Genomic DNA, 21,604 nt, shown 5'->3' with positions numbered 1-21,604 from the left:
CAAATGTGAAAAAGTTCTACGTCCTTTAGTGGACATCGCTATCCTAGGAACTACCAAAAGTCCAGCGTTTTGTGACCTTAGGGAGCGTGATGGATTGTAGCGTGGTATAAGGCTAGTTAGGTACGCTGGAGCTAAACCATTTAGGGCCTTATAGGTAATGATAATTTGTAACTGATACGGAACTTAATAGGTAGCCAGTGCAGAGACTGTAAAATTTGGGAAATATTATCATATTTTCTTGACCTGGTAAGGACTCTAGCTGCTGCATTTTGAAAAAAAAAAAAAAAAAGTTGAGATGTAGTTATGCTCTTTGTTAACAAAGAAACAAAATTTCAGTCCAATGCGATAACATTTACTAGTATTTTGGGAAATGGAAAATCTTCTTGGGTGGGGGTGGGTTTAAGCTCTGAAAAGCATTTTCAGCTGTTAGACCTATATAACAGACGTGTGCAATTTTTAAATAACGTTCAGTTAACTGAACTTGTTCAAGGTTTCAAGGTTAATTACAATTTGTTTATGTTCGTAAATACAAATTGTATATATTAATACTTTAACAGGCACTGTGCTTTTGTCGTGTGTGCCCCCTGAAATAAGTTACTCAAATATTCCATGTTATTGATTTATTGGTTTTGTTCGCAATGGGTTTTGTAATTCTTGCTTTGCTTTCAATATTTTTTTTTTTTAGGTCAATCAGTAGGTGGAGCATTGACCGTCGCTAAATCAGCAATGTCGTCCTGGTTCTCCATGCTGGCTCAGCCAACCGCAGCAGTCAGTGCATCTCCAGAGCCTGCAGATTGACATCTGCTGTATTAAATAATGAAGAAAATATGCAGACATTGCACACATCTCTGTTGTTATATGAAAATTAAAGATTTTAGAGAGCAAGACAGAATGAAAAAAATGTAAAATAAAAAAGGGGTTTAGAACAGCTATCTGTATTTTAGATTTAGTACTTGTATTAGTTTCGTGGTAATAAATACTGGAATAATTAAACAACTTTCTTCTTTCTATGACAAAATCCACTAATTTCAGGTGTTCTATTTTGGATTGTTTAGGTTTAGGGACTCACCTTTGTAAATCTTGAAGCCTGTCTATTCTGAGATCAGGATACCAAATGTTTTTATAGGTATTTTCCTACAAATAGCACACAAATAATACCTAATGGCGTATGAGAAAATATAATATTATGGTCATATTCAGTCTATCTTGCTTGTTCAAGTGGTCACTCTCCACATATATTACAAATAAAAACAGTCAAACCTAAAGAGTTTGATCATAAATTGGACCTACGTTGGGGTCAAATCAAGTACTATAACACAATAAAGAGAATGAAATTCAACCAATGTTTCACAAATCATTGTTTTTTTCATGTATTATTGAATATGATCCAGGAGTAAATGTTTGCAGGCTTTTCATTTATGTGGTTCTTGAGTTCATCATTGGGAGGTATAATGTGACATACCCAGGTAAGTTTATGGATAATTTAATCTCCGGAGCAAGTTATGTTTCAGTGTTAATTTACTTCAGATGTCAGAGTGCATGCATACCCTATTGATGAGCTTCCACAAGATTGTGAACCAATATAGTGATGGTCGAGGAATGTAAGAGGGCTGTTGAAGGGGTGATCAAGCTCGTACAACAGGAAGCATTCCCCAAACAAATAAGAATGATTGAGAAGGGGAACACTTGAAAGTTTGTGAACTAATTTATAAATTATTATATACAAAATCAATAGGAGTTATTAAGATAGGTGTGGTTTGGAATTGGTAAACTGCTTGGAAAAAAACTTGCCTAATAATTATGTGTACATTGTATATGATCCTGGTAACAAAAGTTTGCTGAGGAATAAGACATACTGTTGTAAAGGACCACTCATCTTAATGATCCCATCCTCAACAACGCAGACACTTGGTTCTGCACCAGCAATAATGAGTAAAAAAAAGTACCTCATGTGTGCAGTGAAATATACTGCTGTATCTTTAATGTTGTGGGTCTAGTTTTCTGCCAGACATCCTGGCTATTTTGTTAAGACAGACAGCATTGTGGATTCTATAAAATACCAACAGATACAAATTTAAACTGACTGTCCATGCTAGAAATTTTATAATGGGCCATGGTTGGATCTTCCAACAGGACAAAGATCCACAAACATCAAAAATAAAAACAAAAATGAGTTTTGAGCAAAAACAAATATTCTGCCATGGCCATTCCAGTCCCCTGACCTGAACCCTACAGAAAATGAGTGGGGTGAACTGCAGAGAAGCAGCACCAACCATTATAATTGAACAGGATATTTCTTGTCAGATCAGACAAAAATGTCTTTACCAACTATGACATACTAAGGTAATTCACTTTTGTTGACAGACGCACTGCAGTAAATTGACTTCTTATACAGTATACTGTGTTTCATCCAGAAAATGTCCTAACCTTCAAAACTTTCCATCAGACAATATAAAGATGCTGTTTTAGTCAGGGATTTATTTTGGTCTTTGCCACATAATAATAATTAAAAAATAATAATATATATATATATTAGAAACCCCTATCTGTCTACTGTCAATACTCGATAAGTAGCTACCAGAGTATTTAAAGAGTCTGAATACATATGCAAACAAGAGATGGAATTTGTTTATTTTTATTACATTAGCAAACCATATTCAATATGATTTAACTGCACTCCAGTAAAATTGAGGCACATAGAATTAAATCTGTCCAATTTTTTTTTTCTCATACAAATAAGTTACACAACATATTTGCTATCCATGTAATCATATTTGAATTTAGAATTAATCAACTAGAATCTTATTGTATTCTGTTTTAAAATAGTTTGGAGGCAGGCGTGCATTCATATCTGTCAAGCAACTGTGCAAATATCTTATAATGACGCAATACATTTTTTAGAACAACTGACTTTATAAATACCTCACTAATAAATAGGTAATTACTGTCTATTTTAAAACTGCCAAAAGCTTAACCACATCTGGATGAAATACTGGCAAGTTATCAGCTGTCAAGCTGTTAGCAGTCAAAGTCTGGGCCCAATGTCTCGAAACATTAAAACCTGTTCATGCAAAAATTTTGTTGTCTCTCTTGCAAGAAATGGTTAACCCAGGGTCACTCTAAACCCCAGGTAGACGGAGTCCTGTGTTATCTTGCACTGCTCAAAATTTACCCAGGCCAGGATTAATAATTTTTAAGATTCACACTGTACATTCCTAAACCCTCGGATAACATTATTTTTTCCATTTTTAGGACAAAAGCCACACACAACAAGTTTACATGCATTGCGTATCCTCAATTGGCCAAACTGCTGACTGTACTATCAAGTTTTCCCTGAATGAATTTCTGACCATTAAGGTAATAATAAAAAAGTCTCTTCACTCCAATTCACGTTTCCCTAAAATGAACACTGAAACAATTGTTTATACAATGCAAAATGTTTCTGTGACTGTCCGAAGCACATAAATATGAGACTGTCTGTTGCTAAGCATCTAGCCTTAACATTTTAACACTGGCACACATTTGGCCCCACAATGCGGCGTTAACACAAAAGTGTTGCTATCTAGTTCCAGAGCAAGGATTTATATCCCCAGCCAAAAAAAAAAAAAAGCAGCGCTAACACTTCTTCTAAATTACAAAAGGTGAAACATACTTTTACCTGGGCTTAAAAGCAGGGTTTAGAACAACGATATCCGAGGAATAAGCACAGTGTGAAAAGTCCCACAATCGCTTAACACATTTTTATGTTGAGGAAAAAAATGGCAGAGCGGCATTTCCTCCCCGCGAGTTTTGCAAAGGTACTGATGAGAAATTTGGATCAAGTATATTTACAACTGTTGTACCACCCTCACCTAAATGACCCAAGCAAGAAAGAGTCTCAATATTATTTTATAACAAGTGATTACAAATAATAGTATGAAATCCAAAAAGAAGGGTTCAGTTTTGGCAGAAAATAACAGCTTTGTACCCACTATTGCACAAATACACCAGCAAAGATTTATTATTTTTTTATTTATTTTTTTACATTAAAATAACCATAATATTAGAACAAACGTTATGACCCAGGGCAACAAAGCATTAAGGGCAATTTGAAGATGCTTCATGGTGACTCAAGAGTAAAGCTTGTTTTATTTATTTTAACTTGGTTTCATTTAAGTTCCACAGCTTCAGTACATAAACATACATACATCTGAACATGATGGAGAATGAATACTGTTGCTTGTATTTCCTGCATTCGTTTCATAGGGGATATACATATATATATATGAGTGAGGGAATGAGAAATAAATGATACAGTAAACAGAGCAAGAAACCAGACTGGAAAGCACCCTGAGGTATCGCTAGTGTATCTGTGGTTGTAAATGTGAAACCTATCCTTTTTAGAGGTCAAATTATGTCATATCCAAGATGGGTCAACAGACAGACTACAGAGAAAGTGAACAATGAAAATACAGCACAACAATGACAATAACAAAATCAATGTCAAGCAAGTCACCAAACCAGCGGCGAATCCAAAACATCAAGTGACAATCAGTACAAAATATCTCGCCAACCCCTTGAACCTCTTGTTATTCTGGTGACATTTAAGAGAAAGGTGAGCAATTGATTTCTGGAAGATGAACAGGACAAAAAAAAAAAAAGTGAGAAATTTAAGAACTCCCAATGTACAGTTGCCGTTTCCAACCAAAGGAGGTTGTGCATCATTCGCACAACCAAATTGTTAAAACCGTACCTCCAACTGGTAATGATGAGAGAAATTAAATATTTATGTTCTCAAACTTGCTATGAGGATGATAAAAATTTCAAGTGTTGAAGAGGGGTCAAAACTGAATTAAAAATGTGAGATTCCAATTAAATTTTTGATATCCATAAGCACGCTAATCATTAACGGAAGACCGTCACCTTTCCTCTCAAAAGAGAAGAGCATTATTCCAGAACAGTGGATAAATTACAGGTTAAATTTGAAGCCGACTCCATTAACTATACATGAGGCAGTGACACCATGTCCTCATCCACCTCAAACTCCTCCGCTCCATCAGGAGAGAAGAGGTAAGTGGGTGGCTTCCAGGGAGATTCATCAAGGCAGGAAGGGTATAATTTACCCACAGCACAACGGAAATCTTTGCCAAGATCCCAGAGCACACGTTCTGACACTGCCTGCCGCAAGGACCAGCAATCAAGCTCCAGGTCGTACTGATAGAGAGCATACTTCGCCCGCTCGTTTAAGTGCGTCTCACGTATAAAGATGCATAGCGTATTCAGTAGCACCACGGCACGCACACAGGGGTCAGAATACCTCTTGGCTGGGATGTTAGCAGCCAGACGCCATTCGTTTTTGTTGACATCATATATTTCTACCGTAACAGAGGAGCCATCAATAGTGCTTGTTGGCAGACGCAAACCCGAGTTGCCCACAACATGCAGACCACCAATATAGAAGATGAAGTCTCCCAGCGCAGCAGCTGAAGCAAAGCAGCGACTAGTCTGCCGCATGGCCATTTCCACCCAAGTGTCAGCTCGAGGGAAGTAGCAGTACATGAGGTCGTGTGTCATGACATAGATGCAGTCCCGGGCTGTTACTGCTGTGCTCCAACTCCACGCGCAGGGAAGAGGACTGCTCAAGCTCCATTCGTCCCGCTCGCAATCGTAGCGTTCCACTGTGCGCTTATTCAACTCACCACCCACATTATCACCAGCAATAGCGTAAATGAAACCCTGACAATACACCAGTGATGGTTTAGTACGAGCGTATAGCATCGGCGTTTTGGCCACCCATGCATTCTGCTGGGCATCCAGCCAGTAGAAGCTGTCCACTGAACAGTAGGCAGCCTGGAGCTTGCCACTTTTGCTGCCATGGGTAGCTAGAGTGCTCTTCAGTGGTATCTGTCCACCGGCAATAAACACATCATTGTCTGGGGTGACCAATGTCCCAACCTTCTGCAAGTCTCCGGGCAGGTTACACAGTTTATAAACCTTCTCTGCTTGAGGGCTGTAACAGACCACTGTGTGACGTGGACCTATAACGACTGGGTGGCTTTCAGCCGGTGGTTCAGCCTCTACAAAAATAAGCATTTCTTCCTTGGTCATTCCCAGTCTGGGCTTAAAAAACTTTGGCATAGACTTGTACAGGCCTTGCACTACCACTGATTTGTCGTTCGGTGGAAGACCTTTGAACCAGGCACGTTGGGTCACCTCAGAAAGCGCATCAATTCGAATCTGGCTAAGGACGGAGGACAGATACGGAGAACGTGCTTCCATGTTGTATTCCAGCCAAAGCATGGCCGCCTCACGTACCGTTTCCTCTTTCTCCACATTGAGATTGTCGCTGCTCAGGAGGTCCAGCAAAAGCTCGTGCGAGAGCTGCAGGAAAGCCTCCTGTCGGTAGACGACAGGAAATTTGTGCTCCACCATGCGCTTAGCACTTTGCTTCAACTCTGTGCAACTAAACAAATCACCAATGCTTAGCATGCGGACGCAGTTTTCAGCAGTGATTTTTTTGACCAAGTATTCTCGACACTGCAGTAAAACATCCTCCACCTGAAAGACAATGAAAGTCAGAAATAAGTAGGCATAAATCTGATTAACAATATTGCAAATGTTAAGATTGTTTTTAACTGTCCCACTCCTAAAAGGTCACTGAAATTCCATTATGATCAGTCATTTCCTTCATTGGCTGTTTAATTTTCCAACTCTCCTAGAGTTCAACAGTTGAGTTTTACCATTTTGGAATCCATTCAGTCAATCTCTGGTTATGGCGGTAGCACTTTTAGTTTAGCTTAGCATATATCATTGAATCAGATAAGACCGATCTCGCTCAAAAGTTACCAAAGAGTTTACATATTTTTCCTATTTAAAACTTAACTAGTTACATCATGTACTAAGAAAAGTTCTGAGTTTCTAGGCTGATAATGCTAGGAACTATGCTTTCATTCGTTATAATCAAGGAACTTTTGCTGCCATACCATGGGTGCAGCAGCGCCTGAAATAAGTCCCCAGCCAGTTTGTGTAGTTGCAGCAATAGCAGAGTTGCTGGGGACTATTTTCAGGCACTGCGTAATATCACTGCACCTGCTGCACCCATGGTACGGCAGCAAAAGTTCCTTGATTATAACACCGGAATGAGAGTATAGTTCCTAGCTATATTGGCCTAGAAAATCACAACTTTTCAATTTCCGTCATTCTTAGTACACGATGTAACTACAGAACAGTTAAGTTTTAAATAGGAAAAATATAAAAACTTTATGTTAATTTTGAGCGAGATGCTAACAGTGTTATCAGATTCAATTATCTATGCTAAGCTAAAAGTGCTACCGCCATAACCGGAGATCGACTGAATGGATTCCAATACAGTAAAACTCCACTGTTGAACTATTGGAGAGTTGTAAAATGAGCCTATTTTCAAAACAAGTGGAGTGTTCCTTTAACGTTTACCCATGGAAGAATGTGTGCATGTCTTCCTAACCTGAAGAAAACATGCCGTCTCATAGAGAGGTTCAACAGTGGTGTCGTTGATGACTAAGATCCCGGTGTAAGCATAGGTTATGATGGTCTGCAGTGTGATGGGGTCAACATTTCTAAGATGAACATGTGTCTGTTTGCTCTCACTGAGCCCACTCATAAACATGGCCCTACAGAAACAGAGAAAAAGCAAAAGCAACACTGGTTAAAACAAAGACCCTCGAAAATAAATGTGCACTCTCAAATGAGTCAACTGATGATCTATTAAAGTTCTCACGATTCTAAAGAAAATGATTATAATTTACAAAACCCAAAAGAACATGTACTTTACTAGAGGTCTGACTTTGTCCCAGCCTGTGTCCATGTTATATCCTTGTTAATGGTGTCCTTGTGTCCTTTTAGATACTGAATAATATGAATTAACTACATGTACTTACTACATGGTTATGGTTAGGATGAGGGTTTGGTTTAAAGTTAGTTGCATATAATTATGCATAATTTATGGTTGTTATTACTAAACCAAGTACATGTATTGTGTAACAAGGACACCATAAAATAATATTACAGGGAGTAAATATCTGAATTTTCATTGTTGTGTGAATCATATAGGTCAAAGAAAATAAGTTGTGAAGGGGTAAATAAACTCCAAACTTTGAAAGAAGGACAGCTAATTAAAGGGATACTCCTCCGTGTTTTCATGTTAAACTATGTTTTTCCCTTACCTAAGATGAGTTGATACATACCTCTCTCGTCTCAGTGCGTGCACTCATTTGCTTTGGCGCGCCGTGACACTTTGAAAGCACTTAGCTTAGCCCATTCATTCAATATGGGCCAAGCAGAGAAGCTACCAAACACCTCCATGTTTTCCCTATTTAAATACAGTTACTCGCGTAGTGTAACTCGACCTAGGACGGTAACACAAAACAAAACGTTGCGCTTTTCTAAGCGTGTAAAATGGATAACTATATTGTGTGGCGGAATACCATGGCAAGTGCTTGTAAGCACTTCGTCTTGGCGCAGTAATATCTTCACTCGTGAAAAATCCTCTCACCGGCCCCCGCTCCCTCTAGCGCAACGTTTTGTTTTGTGTTACCGTCCTAGGTCGAGTTACGCTACGCGAGTAACTGTATTTAAATAGGGAAAACATGGAGGTGTTTGGTAGCTTCTCTGCTTGGCCCATATTGAATGAATGGGCTAAGCTAAGTACTTTCAAAGTGTCACCGCGCGCCAAAGCGATTGAGTGCACGCAGTGAGACGAGAGAGGTATGTATCAACTCGTCTTAGGTAAGGGAAAAACATAGATTAATATGAAAACACGGTGGAGTATCCCTTTAAGGATTACAAAACCCCTTTCCTGAAATCAGAGGTGGAAAGTGACAAATTACAATTACTTTCTCATATAGTTGAATAAAAAGTAGGCCCTTATGTATTCAACTTCACTACATTTATTTTTTTATCAACAGTAAAAAAAGAAAGAAAGAAAGAGCATTTGAATAAACTACTGGGGTGGTGACCAGCACTTCAGGTGATGAAATTCAGACAGTAAGACTAACTCAAAACCTTCCAGTTCAGCTGGAGTCCAGAGCAATAAAGTGACATCCACTCACTGGCTTGTTGAATCAAATTTAGCTAACATTGCAATATTTTTTGTGAAGCTATGTGAGCTATGCTCATATTGTGATTTTCAATTGGTATTCGGGCTGTGCAATATGGACAGAAAAAAAAAAAATCATGATTAATATTACAATTTTGATTCCAAAAGGTAACAGATTAGTCTCTCAAATAACAGAAACTAGAACAATGCATTGTAAGGCCAGTCGGTTCTATTCTGGCGCTAATTATTAATAATGGTTATTTTAATCCATGTAAAAAACAGTTTTTGCCATTTAATATTTTATGGAAACACTTTTTTCTCCAGGATTCATTGATAAATAGAAAGCTCTAAATACAGCATTTATTTGAAATATAATCTTTTGTAACATCATGTTTTCACTGTCACTTTTGATCAGTTCAATGCATATTTGCTTAAAAGAAAAAGAAGCATTGAACACATACACATTTCAATGGTAACATCGATAAAAATAAGAAATGTTTCTTGAGCACCAAATCAGCATATTGGAATTATTTCTTTAGAACCATGTGACAATGAAGGCTAAAGTAATGACGCTGAAATTTCAGCTTTGCATCAAAGGAATTAAGCATATTTAAAATATATTACGATACAAAACAAAACAAAAAAGTACTGCATATAAATTGTCCAATGTGTAAACAATATGACTTAAGTACTTAACCCAGCAGAAATATGAATATGAAGACACTATCAGCATATTTGAAAACATTTATGACAGATGTCACACTCACTACCAGCTTCACATGGAGGTTATCTGCCGCCCCAGCATTATTTACTTTATATCTGCAAAGTCGCTCAGTAGACACGCACCGTGAGAGGAGTTGCAGAGAAATTGTGCTTTCTGTGGTTTATAAATCATGCTTGCTTACATTTTTGATTAATTGCACAGGCCTGCTTGTCTCAATTTTGTCTACCCTGAAATGGTCATATTTTTTAAATGACCAGAGCACTGAGCAGTTGAAGTAAATAGAAAACACGTAATCATCAAAAATGTAATTTCCAGTAAACACTGAACTTTATAGAATTTTTTAAATGTTTTTTAGATTAATCAGTTGAATATTCAGGCATTCAGAAACACCTGCTCCACTCACCTGAAGTAAGAGCTGCAGGTGGCCAGCACCATTTTATGGCAGGGGAACTCACTGTCCTCCACCAGCAAAGTTATGTCAGTCAACAACTTCTGCTCGTAGAAAAACTTCAGCTGTTCCAGCACAGAAACAGCATAATCTGTGTTGACTTGCCGACGCTCTCCAACCTCCGACATGTTCGTATCCCATGAGTTTTCAACCAGCCCCTGAATGTCAAAGAGTATCGCTTCCTTTCTGCAATGGCCTGTTCCCTGAATACTTTGAAATTAAGGCTATTCCTCTACCATGCTGAAATCAAAACTTTTACAGCGGTTCCAAAGTATTCAGCTGTCTCAGAGGACGTTGGGACAGAGGGAGAAAGTGACGTGAGGTAGAGGGAGATGTCTACATCAGAACACCAGCAATCCAGCGTGTCTGTGGGGAAAAAATGTGCACATTAGACAGAAAAGGACAAAGGGGAAACAGAACCACCCCCATATTTAAAGTATTAATATTACTTTTTATATACAGAAAATGTATATATTCCACTCTTATTGAATGTACCATTATTTTTCTAGCATATGGAACTGACTAACTTCAGTGATTGTGTGTGATTTAGTAGCAAATTGAAGAAATGTTTGTGACTTTGCTTACTTCATACACAAAAAGTTAAAAATTCGGACAAATTCCAATTTCTTGATGTGATATTTTATAATAGTAATAATATAAAAATATAGAGAAAAAGTATCAATAAATGATTAATAAAAGCCAGTGAGTGCTCCTCTGCTGCTGTCTACTGGTTATAACTGATTTGATGTATAATTTTACATAAGTGTTTATTTACCACAAAGTATATTTTGTTCATGCCATTAAAATTAACATTCAAACTGGATCACCTTGGAGCTTTAAAATGCTGGAAATAGTTGTGTGAAATGCTTGAAAGTCACTGAAAAGTGCTAGAATTTATCTCTCAAAAGGTTGCACAAACCCTGAAATGAATGATATATTAAGACTTAAAGTTCTGCATAATTAAGGGCGTGGCCATTTGAGTGACAGGTGGATTGCCGCTGCTGACAATGCCGTCGCACTAGGTGGGCGTGGCTTCAGCAATCAGCTCCCGTCTTTTTGCCCATTTTCGATTATCCGGGAGAGTCGCGCGGCGACGCCAAGATGGCAACGGCCCGCTCTACACACTTTAGGCTTCAAAACCGCTAATGAGGAGTCTATGGGTGACGTCACGGACACTACGTATATATTTTTTTACAGTCTATGGTTGGGCAATGTGGTGGTCGCACCAGTGTGATCACTCATAAAAATATGTTGCACCGGCAGAACAAATGGTCGCAAAATGTGAGCATTTGGTCGCAGTCTGGAGCCCGAAATTTATATATATATATATCAAAGCTACAGTATGGTGCAAAGTTTTAGGCACTTGTGTAAAAATGCTGTAAAGTGAGGATACAATCAAAAATAATGCCATAAATAGATTTTATTAATTAACTTTTATTAACTTAATTTAAATCAACATTTGGTGTGACCACACCATGAGTCAAAAAAAGCTTTTGTCCCAGGTTCACTTGCGCATAGTTTTTCAGGTAGGTTTCTTGAAGTGCCACAGATCTTCTGGATTTAGTCCATCTCAGTTTGTTCTGTTTCTTCATGTTATTCCAGACAGACTGGATGATGGTGAGATCAGATCTGTGTTGAGCTCTGGCTGTTGTTAGGCCCCTTGTGCAAACAAAAATCTTAAAATAATGTGTGGAAATGTAAACTGATAGTTGCTACTGACACACTTCAGCAAAAGATAAAAATAACTGACTTAAAACCATATTTTTTGTGTGTGTGAAATTTTTGCACAGGACTGAATGTATATATATATATATATATATATATATATACACACACACACACACATTTTGGATTATTTGTTAAATGTTGATTTTATGCTGTCAAACGTTGCATAGTCATCGACGTCAACTCAGCACGTGAAGGTATTATGAGAATTGCAAGATGCAGCCTAGAGCCAACTGAAGGCACAATACATCAAGAATCAGTCCAGTCGTCGCCGACTAAGGTTACAGTTCTTAAGTGGCGGGACAGGAGCCTTTTCCGGTTAAAAATCATTAGTTCACATCAGTAATGTCACCACATGAACCCATACATCCGCATATATATATATATATATATATATATATATATATATATATATATATATAAAATCGAAGTAAGAACTATTTACTCATAAAGAAATACAGTTAAAGTTACCCCTTATATTAGTGTGTCCTAATTTCCACTTAAGTGAAGAACGTGATTTGCCTCGACATTATCATGTTGTAGCATTGAGTACGTTACTATAATGAGAACAACATCTCACTGTGATACGCAAACATTTTTAGCTCAGTGGACAGTTGCTCGCATCTGGAGCCGAGCAGAGACGCGGTTATCGGTCTCATAACCACACGGCGCTGTTAAACAGGCCTGTTAGAGGTCACCTTACCTCCGATGTGCTGCTTGGAGCTCCGGCTGCTGTGCGTTTCTGTCGAATCCACAACACGAAGACAAAGCTTTTTCACAGACAGCGAGCTGCTAAAATTGCTGTCCTAACCGGATCAAAGTCCGATGCTTAATGTGCCTACATCAAACACCCTGATCATAATTTCAGTATTTAAAGAAAAGTCAAGCGCATATTACACACTGATCACTGCTATAGCAGTATGCAGCTAAATATATCTATATGAACAAATATGAAATGCTAACGCAGCTAGCTAGCTCTCGTTCCCCTTATAAAAACAACAATACTTTCCTACAATTGAATAAATCGATATCAAACAAGATCGATCATGCAACTAAAAACATTTAGATGTAAGCAACGGTGAAATTACTTATTCAGGCCTGTAGACACCGAGTGAGCTACGGAAGCCTAATTTAAGAAGTTGCTTCGATCAGGAAAGCTAACTGCATGCTAGTAACGTTAGCGCGACAATAGAACCGGTAGAAGAGAAATCAACGTCAATCGTGTCACCGGAGGGGGCGGGTCTTTTCCTGCCTGGCCCGCGGGATTAATAAGCAAAAGTAAATAATGCAAATAAAAACATTCTCTTCTATATCAATGACGTTATACAGTGTGATCAATATCCTTCAAAAAAGATACTAGTACTTTTTAAGGATTAAACTGAACGGTTTTTATTATTTTTATTTTATTTTTACATTAAATCATGTCAATATATACTGTTACACCAAATACAGAAAATAATGATCTTAAAAATCAAATGACCTATTTAAGGATTAAATGTTAGAATGGCTTGCTCAAGGATGTTATGTTTATATATTTGTACACTGGGTGGCGCTAACACTACGTATAGTCCGTGACTTCATTTGCTTTACTACCACACATTGCAAGTCTTAACGTGAACCATTAACCCGTGCAAGTTAATCCGCTAAAAATGTTTGTTTTGGTAATCTTTAATCAAAATCTTAACATTTGCTTCCGCTCTGAAATGGCATTCCTTTGCTGATGACGTCAGTGTGGTGGCTTGGGCAGAATATCCTTAAACACACAGAGGGGAGGAGCGCAAAAAATAAAACCATGCCCTATATTCAATATTCCGTTTCAGATGGAAATATTTCACCACACTCGGTCCGAAACCATTGCATTTCTCAAAACAATACAAACAGAACCACACAATGTATTTACCTGCAAAAGTCTGTAACTTTCTCAAATTCTATAGTTAATTCTCTCAAAAGTATTTATGTAAATGGATTAACAATTCTGCTTTTTAAAAGTGCTCTGACAACAACATGATTGCTATAGTGAAAAGCAAAAGTCTCTCACTTCATATATTTACACACAAAACAGATATGTTAAGGCGTGTGTTTCAGTATGCAACATAAAGTATATTTACTGTATATCATAATATACAAGTAGACTACTGTAATATGAAGCAATACAGTAAGTATACATCATTTACAGCACAGTGCAAATTGTTGAAATATATTGTTTTGGATATGGACCTGTTTCAATGTTATTTTATTTTGCTTACTTTTAAGTTGATGCCATATTCGCTTGAATATGAAAATGATATATGATTAGAAAGTACCTAAAATGCTTTAAATGATATTGATGTATGTGCATGACTACCTTTGTTTATGTAGGAAGGATGAAATGAGCAAAAAGGTGTCAAAAGTAAATTCATGAACTTAATTTTTTCAACTAACGACAAAGGTTACTGAGATCGTACATGGTGTTAAGAGAAGGTTTAAAACCACAAGAGGAGGTTAAACAGACAAGACTACAGTAAGAAAGATAAGAGTGCTAAAAGAAGATGGCAGCAAAGGAGAAGATAGGAGGACATCCGGCAACTGGACATGATTCACAGAGACTGATATTGAATTGGAATTTACCAAAAAATTGTATAAATGTTCTGAGGAGTAAACCACTCTTCAGATGCCATTAAGCTAAAGGACACCTACACCCTATTGAGGGGCACTTGACAGTATCTCAAATATTGAAAATCTGGATATTTATCTTATAAAAATGAATGGATTCACTACAGGGGGCCTTAATTCCCAGCAAATTCAGCAGTTCCTGACATCATCAAGAAATAATGTCTCTAGGCATTTCTTTTATAAAACTCAATGCCATGTTGTATCAATGAAACATTCAAATAAGTAATTGGTGACGTGTCAACAATACGTGTCAACAATAATGACCTGATGAGTGGAATCAGGTGTTAGATAAGGGAAACATATAAAAGGTGCAGGGCAGGGGGGCCTCCAGGAAAGGTCTGGGAAGCACTGAATTAAGTTAATGATGTTTGTGATCACAGTTTCATTCGCATATTCTTTGTCAGATATGACTGACTGACCAATATTGACTAGCCTACAACTTATAAGATTCCTACAAGTTTCACACCTACAGCACATATTACAGACATTGATGCAAAAACGCAGATACATTGTTCTACATGTCTACAGTATAAATAATGAATAAACCTTCGTAGTTCTTATAAACTCCTTGATTTTTCGCTTAAGTAACTTTAAATATAATATGCATGCAAAATAATCCATTGTAAGATTAATTTACATCACTCCACAGAAAGGTTTTTGAAGGTTTTAATAAAATAAAAGTCCTAAAAAAGCATATTTCCAGTACGCACCCCAGGCTTGCACAGTATCGTAAACTCACTCATCAGAATCTTCGGTAATCCTCGGCAAACATCGACACGGCTCATTCGGTTATTTTTGGGTCCTCGGCAAATTTCGACTGTTGGTTCAACCGACTCAATCGGTTATTTTGAGTCGGACGTGCTACTTATGCTGTGCGTCCTGCGTCACCAACTAAAGTTCGATTCAGTTCGATATGTGAACCGGCTCAAAAAATGATTCGTTCAAGAACCGAACATCACTAGGGATTATATCATTTCTTTGCGTTTTTGCTACTCCTAAATATCTTTTATGTGTCTAAATGTTTTGTCAACATTCCCAAACACTCTGATAGTGAATTGTCTGTATGAGTTAGGCTACTGTAGACAAGGTTATTAAAAGCAATGCAACTGAGCATTATTCAAGTTATATCTGATCTCACTGGTGGCTGATCTGTACTAAATGTACTCATTTCAGTGTTCTGACTGAGGTATTTACTCAAGTCTAAAGGTAGACATTTGGCATCTCAATCGACTTTGTGTTTGTGGTTGTTGTGCTAGCATAGGTTGATTTAACTAAAACCAAATAACTTTTTTGGAAACAGTAGCCTTTCTAATAAAGTCAGCAGAACTGCCTAATCAGGTCATGCTTCATCCTAATTAACTCCTCCTGATTAATAGGTCTAATTACTTTGGTGTGGTTTTCTCTGGGTTCATAACGCACTGATTTAAACTTGAGCAAAATTGTGGATTAACTTGTTTTAGTTTTGTGAAAGCTTTTCCCTTGGTGTAGACAACATAAAGGTAAGCACTATGTAAAAATAAAGCCACATACTCTGTTTAATTTGGAATTATAATAATTTAAACCAACCATTTTAGTTACTACCATATGTCTTTAATTGCTAAGAAATCTGTACAAAATGAGAAACGGCCTGTGTTTGATTAAAAAACAAATGTTCCTTCTGGTTGACTGTAATTTGAAGAACTTTTTTGGCCAAATAACCAAAACCTTTTTTTGGCTTGTTATGCACAAGATATGGCTGCTATAGCAACACAAGATCCCACTGGCAGTATTGCAAGTATACTTCATAGACCACAGTATGCACAGGCTCCTCAGCGCCCTGGTCCTCTGCCCTCCAGAATATTACACCCAGAAGAGCAGTTCCAGCTAAACCAGCCCTTTTACGTCCCCACTGTCCAGCCATTCATCCCATATCAATGGTCCATGTCAACTCCATATGTACCCTATGGTGGATTTCATGGATTAGGTATAACTTTTTTGTAGTTTTGCTAAATATTACTAATTCTTATTGGTTTCAAATTCAGTTTTTCAGAATTTTATTTTTGTGCTTTAAAAAGTTTTACCTGATGAACATAATCACTTATCTGTATCGTCTCTAAAAGTTTCTAGGTCTTTCCCAGATAGTTTTTGAGGACATTAACATGTAGGGAACCTCGTGCTTTTCATAATATAAAGTGTGATCTTTAGGAATCCAACATAAGCTGGAAAATTCCTAATGTTTCTGCTCAGGCCTATTTTTAGGTGTCTGGTATAAGCTATAACTTTCTGTCCCTATTGTGAAGACTTCACATGATTTAAGTACCTGTGGTATTTTGTGTAACGATGAGCTTGATCGAATGTATGCAATGTTCAAAATGACAGCCTTAGGATTTACAACAGGCTTCCTTAAATCTGGCCCTGGATAGCCTCTGTCACGCAGGCTTTAGCTTAAAACCTGATCAAGCTTACCTTCTTGTAACTTTAGAGACCTTGATTAGCTTGCAATGGAAGACCATGATTAGCTTAAATGGAAATCCACACATACGCAATATAACTTTTCTTTCTTTTTAAGGTTATGGCATGATGCCATCATTACTACTACCTCAGTGTTTAGAAGTTCCTGGATACATGATTCCTCAAACTCAACTTCACATGTTGGACTATAGACATCTGACCCCCCATGTGGCTCCAACTATTCCTCTTCAGACCCGCCGCTCACATTTTCAAAACGGTGTGCCCCCTGGTCGTGTGATGGTCAGCTCAGAGGTGCAAACTGAACCACTTTGTCGTACCACAGACACACATGAACGTGCAATATCTCACAATTGTTCTGAATCAGGTAGGGGTACTGACAGTCCAGTGTCAACATCACCCAGCTCCTTGGATAACAAATCCGTAGCTTGCCCTGAAAGTACATCCATGCTAACTCAAAATTACAATGCCACCAATGCTATCAACACTACTGATTTGTCTGCTGTTCCCAAGAGTGAAATCCTTCAAGCTGAACACATGCACATGAAATGTGACAAAATGTTTTATGAGCATAAGAAGTTTCAGAACAAGGATAACATGGAGCTGGCTAGTCATAATGAAACTGACCTTTTGCAGTGCAGCATGGGTTCTGTACAATCCTCAGGGGATGTTGTCTTGTGCTCTTACCAGTCATTAGCATTTAGGAAGGATAAACAGAGAGTTGAAGCTGGGATGTTAAGCTACTCCAGGAAGCATTGTCTCCCTGCTTGTACAGAAGTTACTATGTTGAGAAATTCTCCATCTTGTAGAACTTTTAAAACTTATCCTAAACCAACCAGATCTGTCATTACCCAAAGAATCAAAGCAAATAAAAACTCTGAGATGCCATTTCGTGCAAAGAGCAGAGATGATGTCAACATCTTCAATAACGTTGACTTTAAGATTCTGCGGCTGCCATTTGACATTGAGAACCATAACCAGCCTTGTCAGCTGGAAGCTTCTATCTGGTCAGTAGAGTCTCTGATACCTTATGTACCTTCAACTGAGTGGATGACCGATAATGGGCTTTTAAAAACTCCCCAGAAACCTTTGAGCACACTGAATGAACATGTTGACATTATCTCAAAGCCAAATTATGTTCCTGAAGGGAAGAATCTACAACCTGGTGCATCAGTTAAATCTCATGGTCGTCCATGTCAGCTTGAGGCCTCTATCTGGTCCGTAGAATCGTTGATGCCTTATGTGCCTTCAAATGAGTGGATGGTTGAGAATGGGTTTTTAACTCCTCAGAAACCTTTGGGCACACTGACTGAACATGGTGACATTATCTCCAAGCCAAATTATGTTCCTGAAGGGAAGACTCTACAACCTGGCGCATCAGTTAAATCTCATGGTCGTCCATGTCAGCTAGAGGCCTCTATCTGGTCAGTAGAATCGTTGATGCCTTATGTGCCTTCCAATGAGTGGATGGTTGAGAATGGGTTTTTAACTCCTCCGAGACCTTTGGGCACACTGAATGAACATGGTGACATTATCTCCAAGCCAAATTATGTTCCTGAAGGGAAGACTCTACAACCTGGCGCATCAGTTAAATCTCATCGTCGTCCATGTCAGCTAGAGGCCTCTATCTGGTCAGTAGAATCGTTGATGCCTTATGTGCCTTCCAATGAGTGGATGGTTGAGAATGGGATTTTAACACCTCAGAAGCCACTGAGCCCACATATTAAATCTAGTGACCTTCTATCAAAGCAGAATCCGTCTTCCACTGGTACTCCAACAAAGAATCTACAAACTTGTGCATCTACCAAACATGACTCCTTTAACCCCTCTGAGTCCCGATCCCCATACCGTCCCTCAACAAGCTGGCTGGCTGACTTTGGTAATGTATACTACTACAGTAAACTACCTGTTGTACAGCAACATCCTGACCTTCCAGAGAAGCAGAAACCAAAGATGTCCCTTGCCATTAGTCTTGAATCATCTCCTTTCAGAAATGGGAAAAACACAAACAACCAAACACCAGGAATTGGCGTCTCTGTTCAGAATCACTGTTCATTTCATACTTGCAAGTGCAAAGGAAAAAGCAGTTTGCGGTTAGCTGGATCTTCCATGAAGTCTGGTCAGGTTTCTCATTCCACACTGGAGAATGAACTTCCCTTCTGCCCATCATGTAGATATGATGAGAAAGGAAAGGATCATAGAAAGCCTTATTTTTCGGACCGTTTTATCTGCAAAAGAGAGGAGACTACTGAATTGAAAAACTTATACATGAAAAGAGCTACTGCGGGATTCCATGGTACCCCAAAGATGACTTTAGGGAGTCATTTGACAAAATGCTGTGCTGCTTCTCGGGCTAAACTGAGTGAAAAGACTGGACCATGTCAAGATTACCAATGCCTTAATCCCAGCCCTGTTCAAGATAGTTGTGGGGACCTTAGATGGCAAATTTGGGAAAAGAGTGAGGAAGACTGGATTAACAATCCAAATCTGAGATTGTAACCGAGACTGCAGAGAGGTAGGACTTCCATTTATACCATTGCCAAAATGTATGTACTCTAAATAATAATAATAATAATAATAATACATTTTATTTGTAATGCACTTTACATTTGAAACAAATCTCAAAGTGCTACAATTAAGATCAATTGGAAAGGATAAAATACTAAAGGGTTTAATAGTTAAGTCATAAGTTCTCCTAAAAATACATGTTTTTTAGTCCTTTTTTTTAAAAAGTCTCAATAGTTTGAGGTGCCCTCAGATGGTCCGGAAGGGCATTCCAAATCCAAGGAGTGGCAGAGCAAAAAGCCCAATCACCCATAGTGCTGAGCTTTGTCTTGGGGAGGAGGAGGCGGTTTAAATTTGTTGAGTCTTTGTCTTTCAGATAGGGGGGGCATTTCCATAGATTCACTGGTAGGTTAGAAGGGAGATCTTCTATTCAATCCTGGCGGAAACCGGAAGCCAGTGAAGAGAATGGGTGTGATGTGATCATATTTTCGAACTCATCAGGATCCTAGCAGCACTATTCTGAACATACTGCAGTCTCTGCAAGCTTTTGTCCGGGATCCCGATGAGAAGTGCGTTACAGTAATCCAGTCTGGAGGAGACAAAGGCGTGGACCAGTTTTTCTGCATCTGCTAAGGGTAACGTTGGATGTCAATCTTACACAAAGATTGGTGACCGTTGTGGAGAGGGGAATGACATGATCAGTGATCGTTATACCAGTAATGGAGGAAGACTGGGTTTGATGTGGTGTGCCAACAAGAATTGCCTCTGTTTTAGAGCTGTTTAGCTGGAGGAAGTTGTGCTTCATCCACACCCTTTTCTCCTCCAGACAGGCAGTAAGCGTTGAAGATAATGTTGGTGAAGGTTTCATGTACAGTTGTGTGTCATCAGCGTAGCAGTGAGATGAGACTCCATAGCAGCTAATGACATGGCCAAGAGGGATCATGTAAATGATGAAGATAATGGGGCCAAGGACTGACCCCTGAGGGACCCCGCAGGTAACCGTGTGTTGCCGGGACCTTGCACTTCCAAATGAAATGTACTCCGTTCTGTTAGTGAGATATGATTTTAAACCAGTTAAGAGCTATAAAAAGTATATTTTTTACAATACATGGAAAGCAAGTATGCAGGGATTTGAAACTGAAAGAAGGATTCAGAAAAGTTTCATTTAAACCAATTCTGATCATAGGTTCTCAGCAAAAACGACAATGCTCTGTGTGTGTGTGTGTACTGAATGCAAATTTAAAATCGTATATTTTCTTTATTTTCAGAGATCACACAAGAGGAAGACACCATGTTTATTACTCCCAGTCTGCACACCCCATGGAGGGCTAGAAGGTGTATTTACGTCACAAATGGTCAAACCCTTCCTACAATCAAATAATCGCATGTATGGTTTTTATGCAGTGATTTAATAAAGTACTTTTGAGTGTGAACATGTTGTATGGGTTTATCACTGAATCCTCAAGTTCCATTTGAAGTTGTCTCAAATCTATTTTTTTTTTTTAAATACTACAAAAGAAACCATGCATTTCCTAACATATTTTTTTTTTTTTTTAATTGCACAACAAAAGGTTTGATCCACAAATCGATAGGTGACTGATTGCATTAAAAGGCTTAAACCAGTTTAACAAGTAATCCAATTTGTTTCAAGACTAGTCATAATGTTTAGTCAGTAACATAAAATATATTGGTTTCTGGGGAAGTCGTGGCCTAGTGGTTAGTTTTGACTTCTAACACTAAGGTTGTGGGTTCGAGTCTCGGGGCTGCAATACGACTGAGATGCCCCTGAGCAAGGTACACCAACTGCTCCCCGGGCACTGCAGCATAAATGGCTTCCCACTGCTCCGGGTGTGTGTTCACTGTGTTTTGTATTTTCACTGCTCCGTGTGTGTGCACTTTGGATGGGTTAAATACAGCGCACAAATTCTGAGTATGGGTAACCATATTTGGTTGTATGTCACGTCACTTTTCACATTCATCTACAGTTGTGGCCAAAAGTATTGGCAGTGACGCATATTTTGTGATTTGCTGCTTAAGCTGCGTTGTTCAT

The 21,604-nt window shown here is 38.4% G+C and overlaps 3 protein-coding genes across 3 annotated transcripts in view; 2 read left to right on the top strand and 1 right to left on the bottom strand.

Annotated features, from left to right (window-relative positions):
- The window catches only part of avl9 (AVL9 homolog (S. cerevisiase)), a 46,140-nt gene extending 44,797 nt beyond the window's left edge, over positions 1-1,343 (top strand). The window contains exon 16 of the mRNA XM_026222921.1: positions 686-1,343. Within this exon, the coding sequence (XP_026078706.1) occupies positions 686-798 (113 nt within the window). The 3' untranslated portion in view covers positions 799-1,343. The remainder of the gene's footprint in view (positions 1-685) is intronic.
- Positions 1,344-3,992: 2,649 nt separating this feature from the next.
- Positions 3,993-13,153, bottom strand: kbtbd2 (kelch repeat and BTB (POZ) domain containing 2). The gene is made up of 4 exons (XM_026222920.1): positions 12,653-13,153; positions 10,180-10,590; positions 7,463-7,628; positions 3,993-6,537 (listed from the first exon to the last, which is right to left on the bottom strand). The coding sequence occupies exons 2-4, from the start codon at positions 10,350-10,352 to the stop codon at positions 4,981-4,983; spliced, it is 1,896 nt and encodes a 631-aa protein (XP_026078705.1). The 5' UTR covers positions 10,353-10,590; positions 12,653-13,153; the 3' UTR covers positions 3,993-4,980.
- Positions 13,154-15,999: 2,846 nt separating this feature from the next.
- On the top strand, positions 16,000-20,987 carry LOC113056280 (uncharacterized). The gene is made up of 4 exons (XM_026222919.1): positions 16,000-16,100; positions 16,331-16,564; positions 17,150-19,564; positions 20,823-20,987. The coding sequence occupies exons 2-3, from the start codon at positions 16,333-16,335 to the stop codon at positions 19,546-19,548; spliced, it is 2,631 nt and encodes an 876-aa protein (XP_026078704.1). The 5' UTR covers positions 16,000-16,100; positions 16,331-16,332; the 3' UTR covers positions 19,549-19,564; positions 20,823-20,987.
- The last annotated feature ends 617 nt before the right edge of the window (positions 20,988-21,604 follow it).

This window comes from Carassius auratus, chromosome 37, assembly GCF_003368295.1.
Source record: "Carassius auratus strain Wakin chromosome 37, ASM336829v1, whole genome shotgun sequence".
Taxonomy (NCBI): domain Eukaryota; kingdom Metazoa; phylum Chordata; class Actinopteri; order Cypriniformes; family Cyprinidae; genus Carassius; species Carassius auratus.
This window is presented reverse-complemented; position numbering and strand designations above follow the sequence as displayed.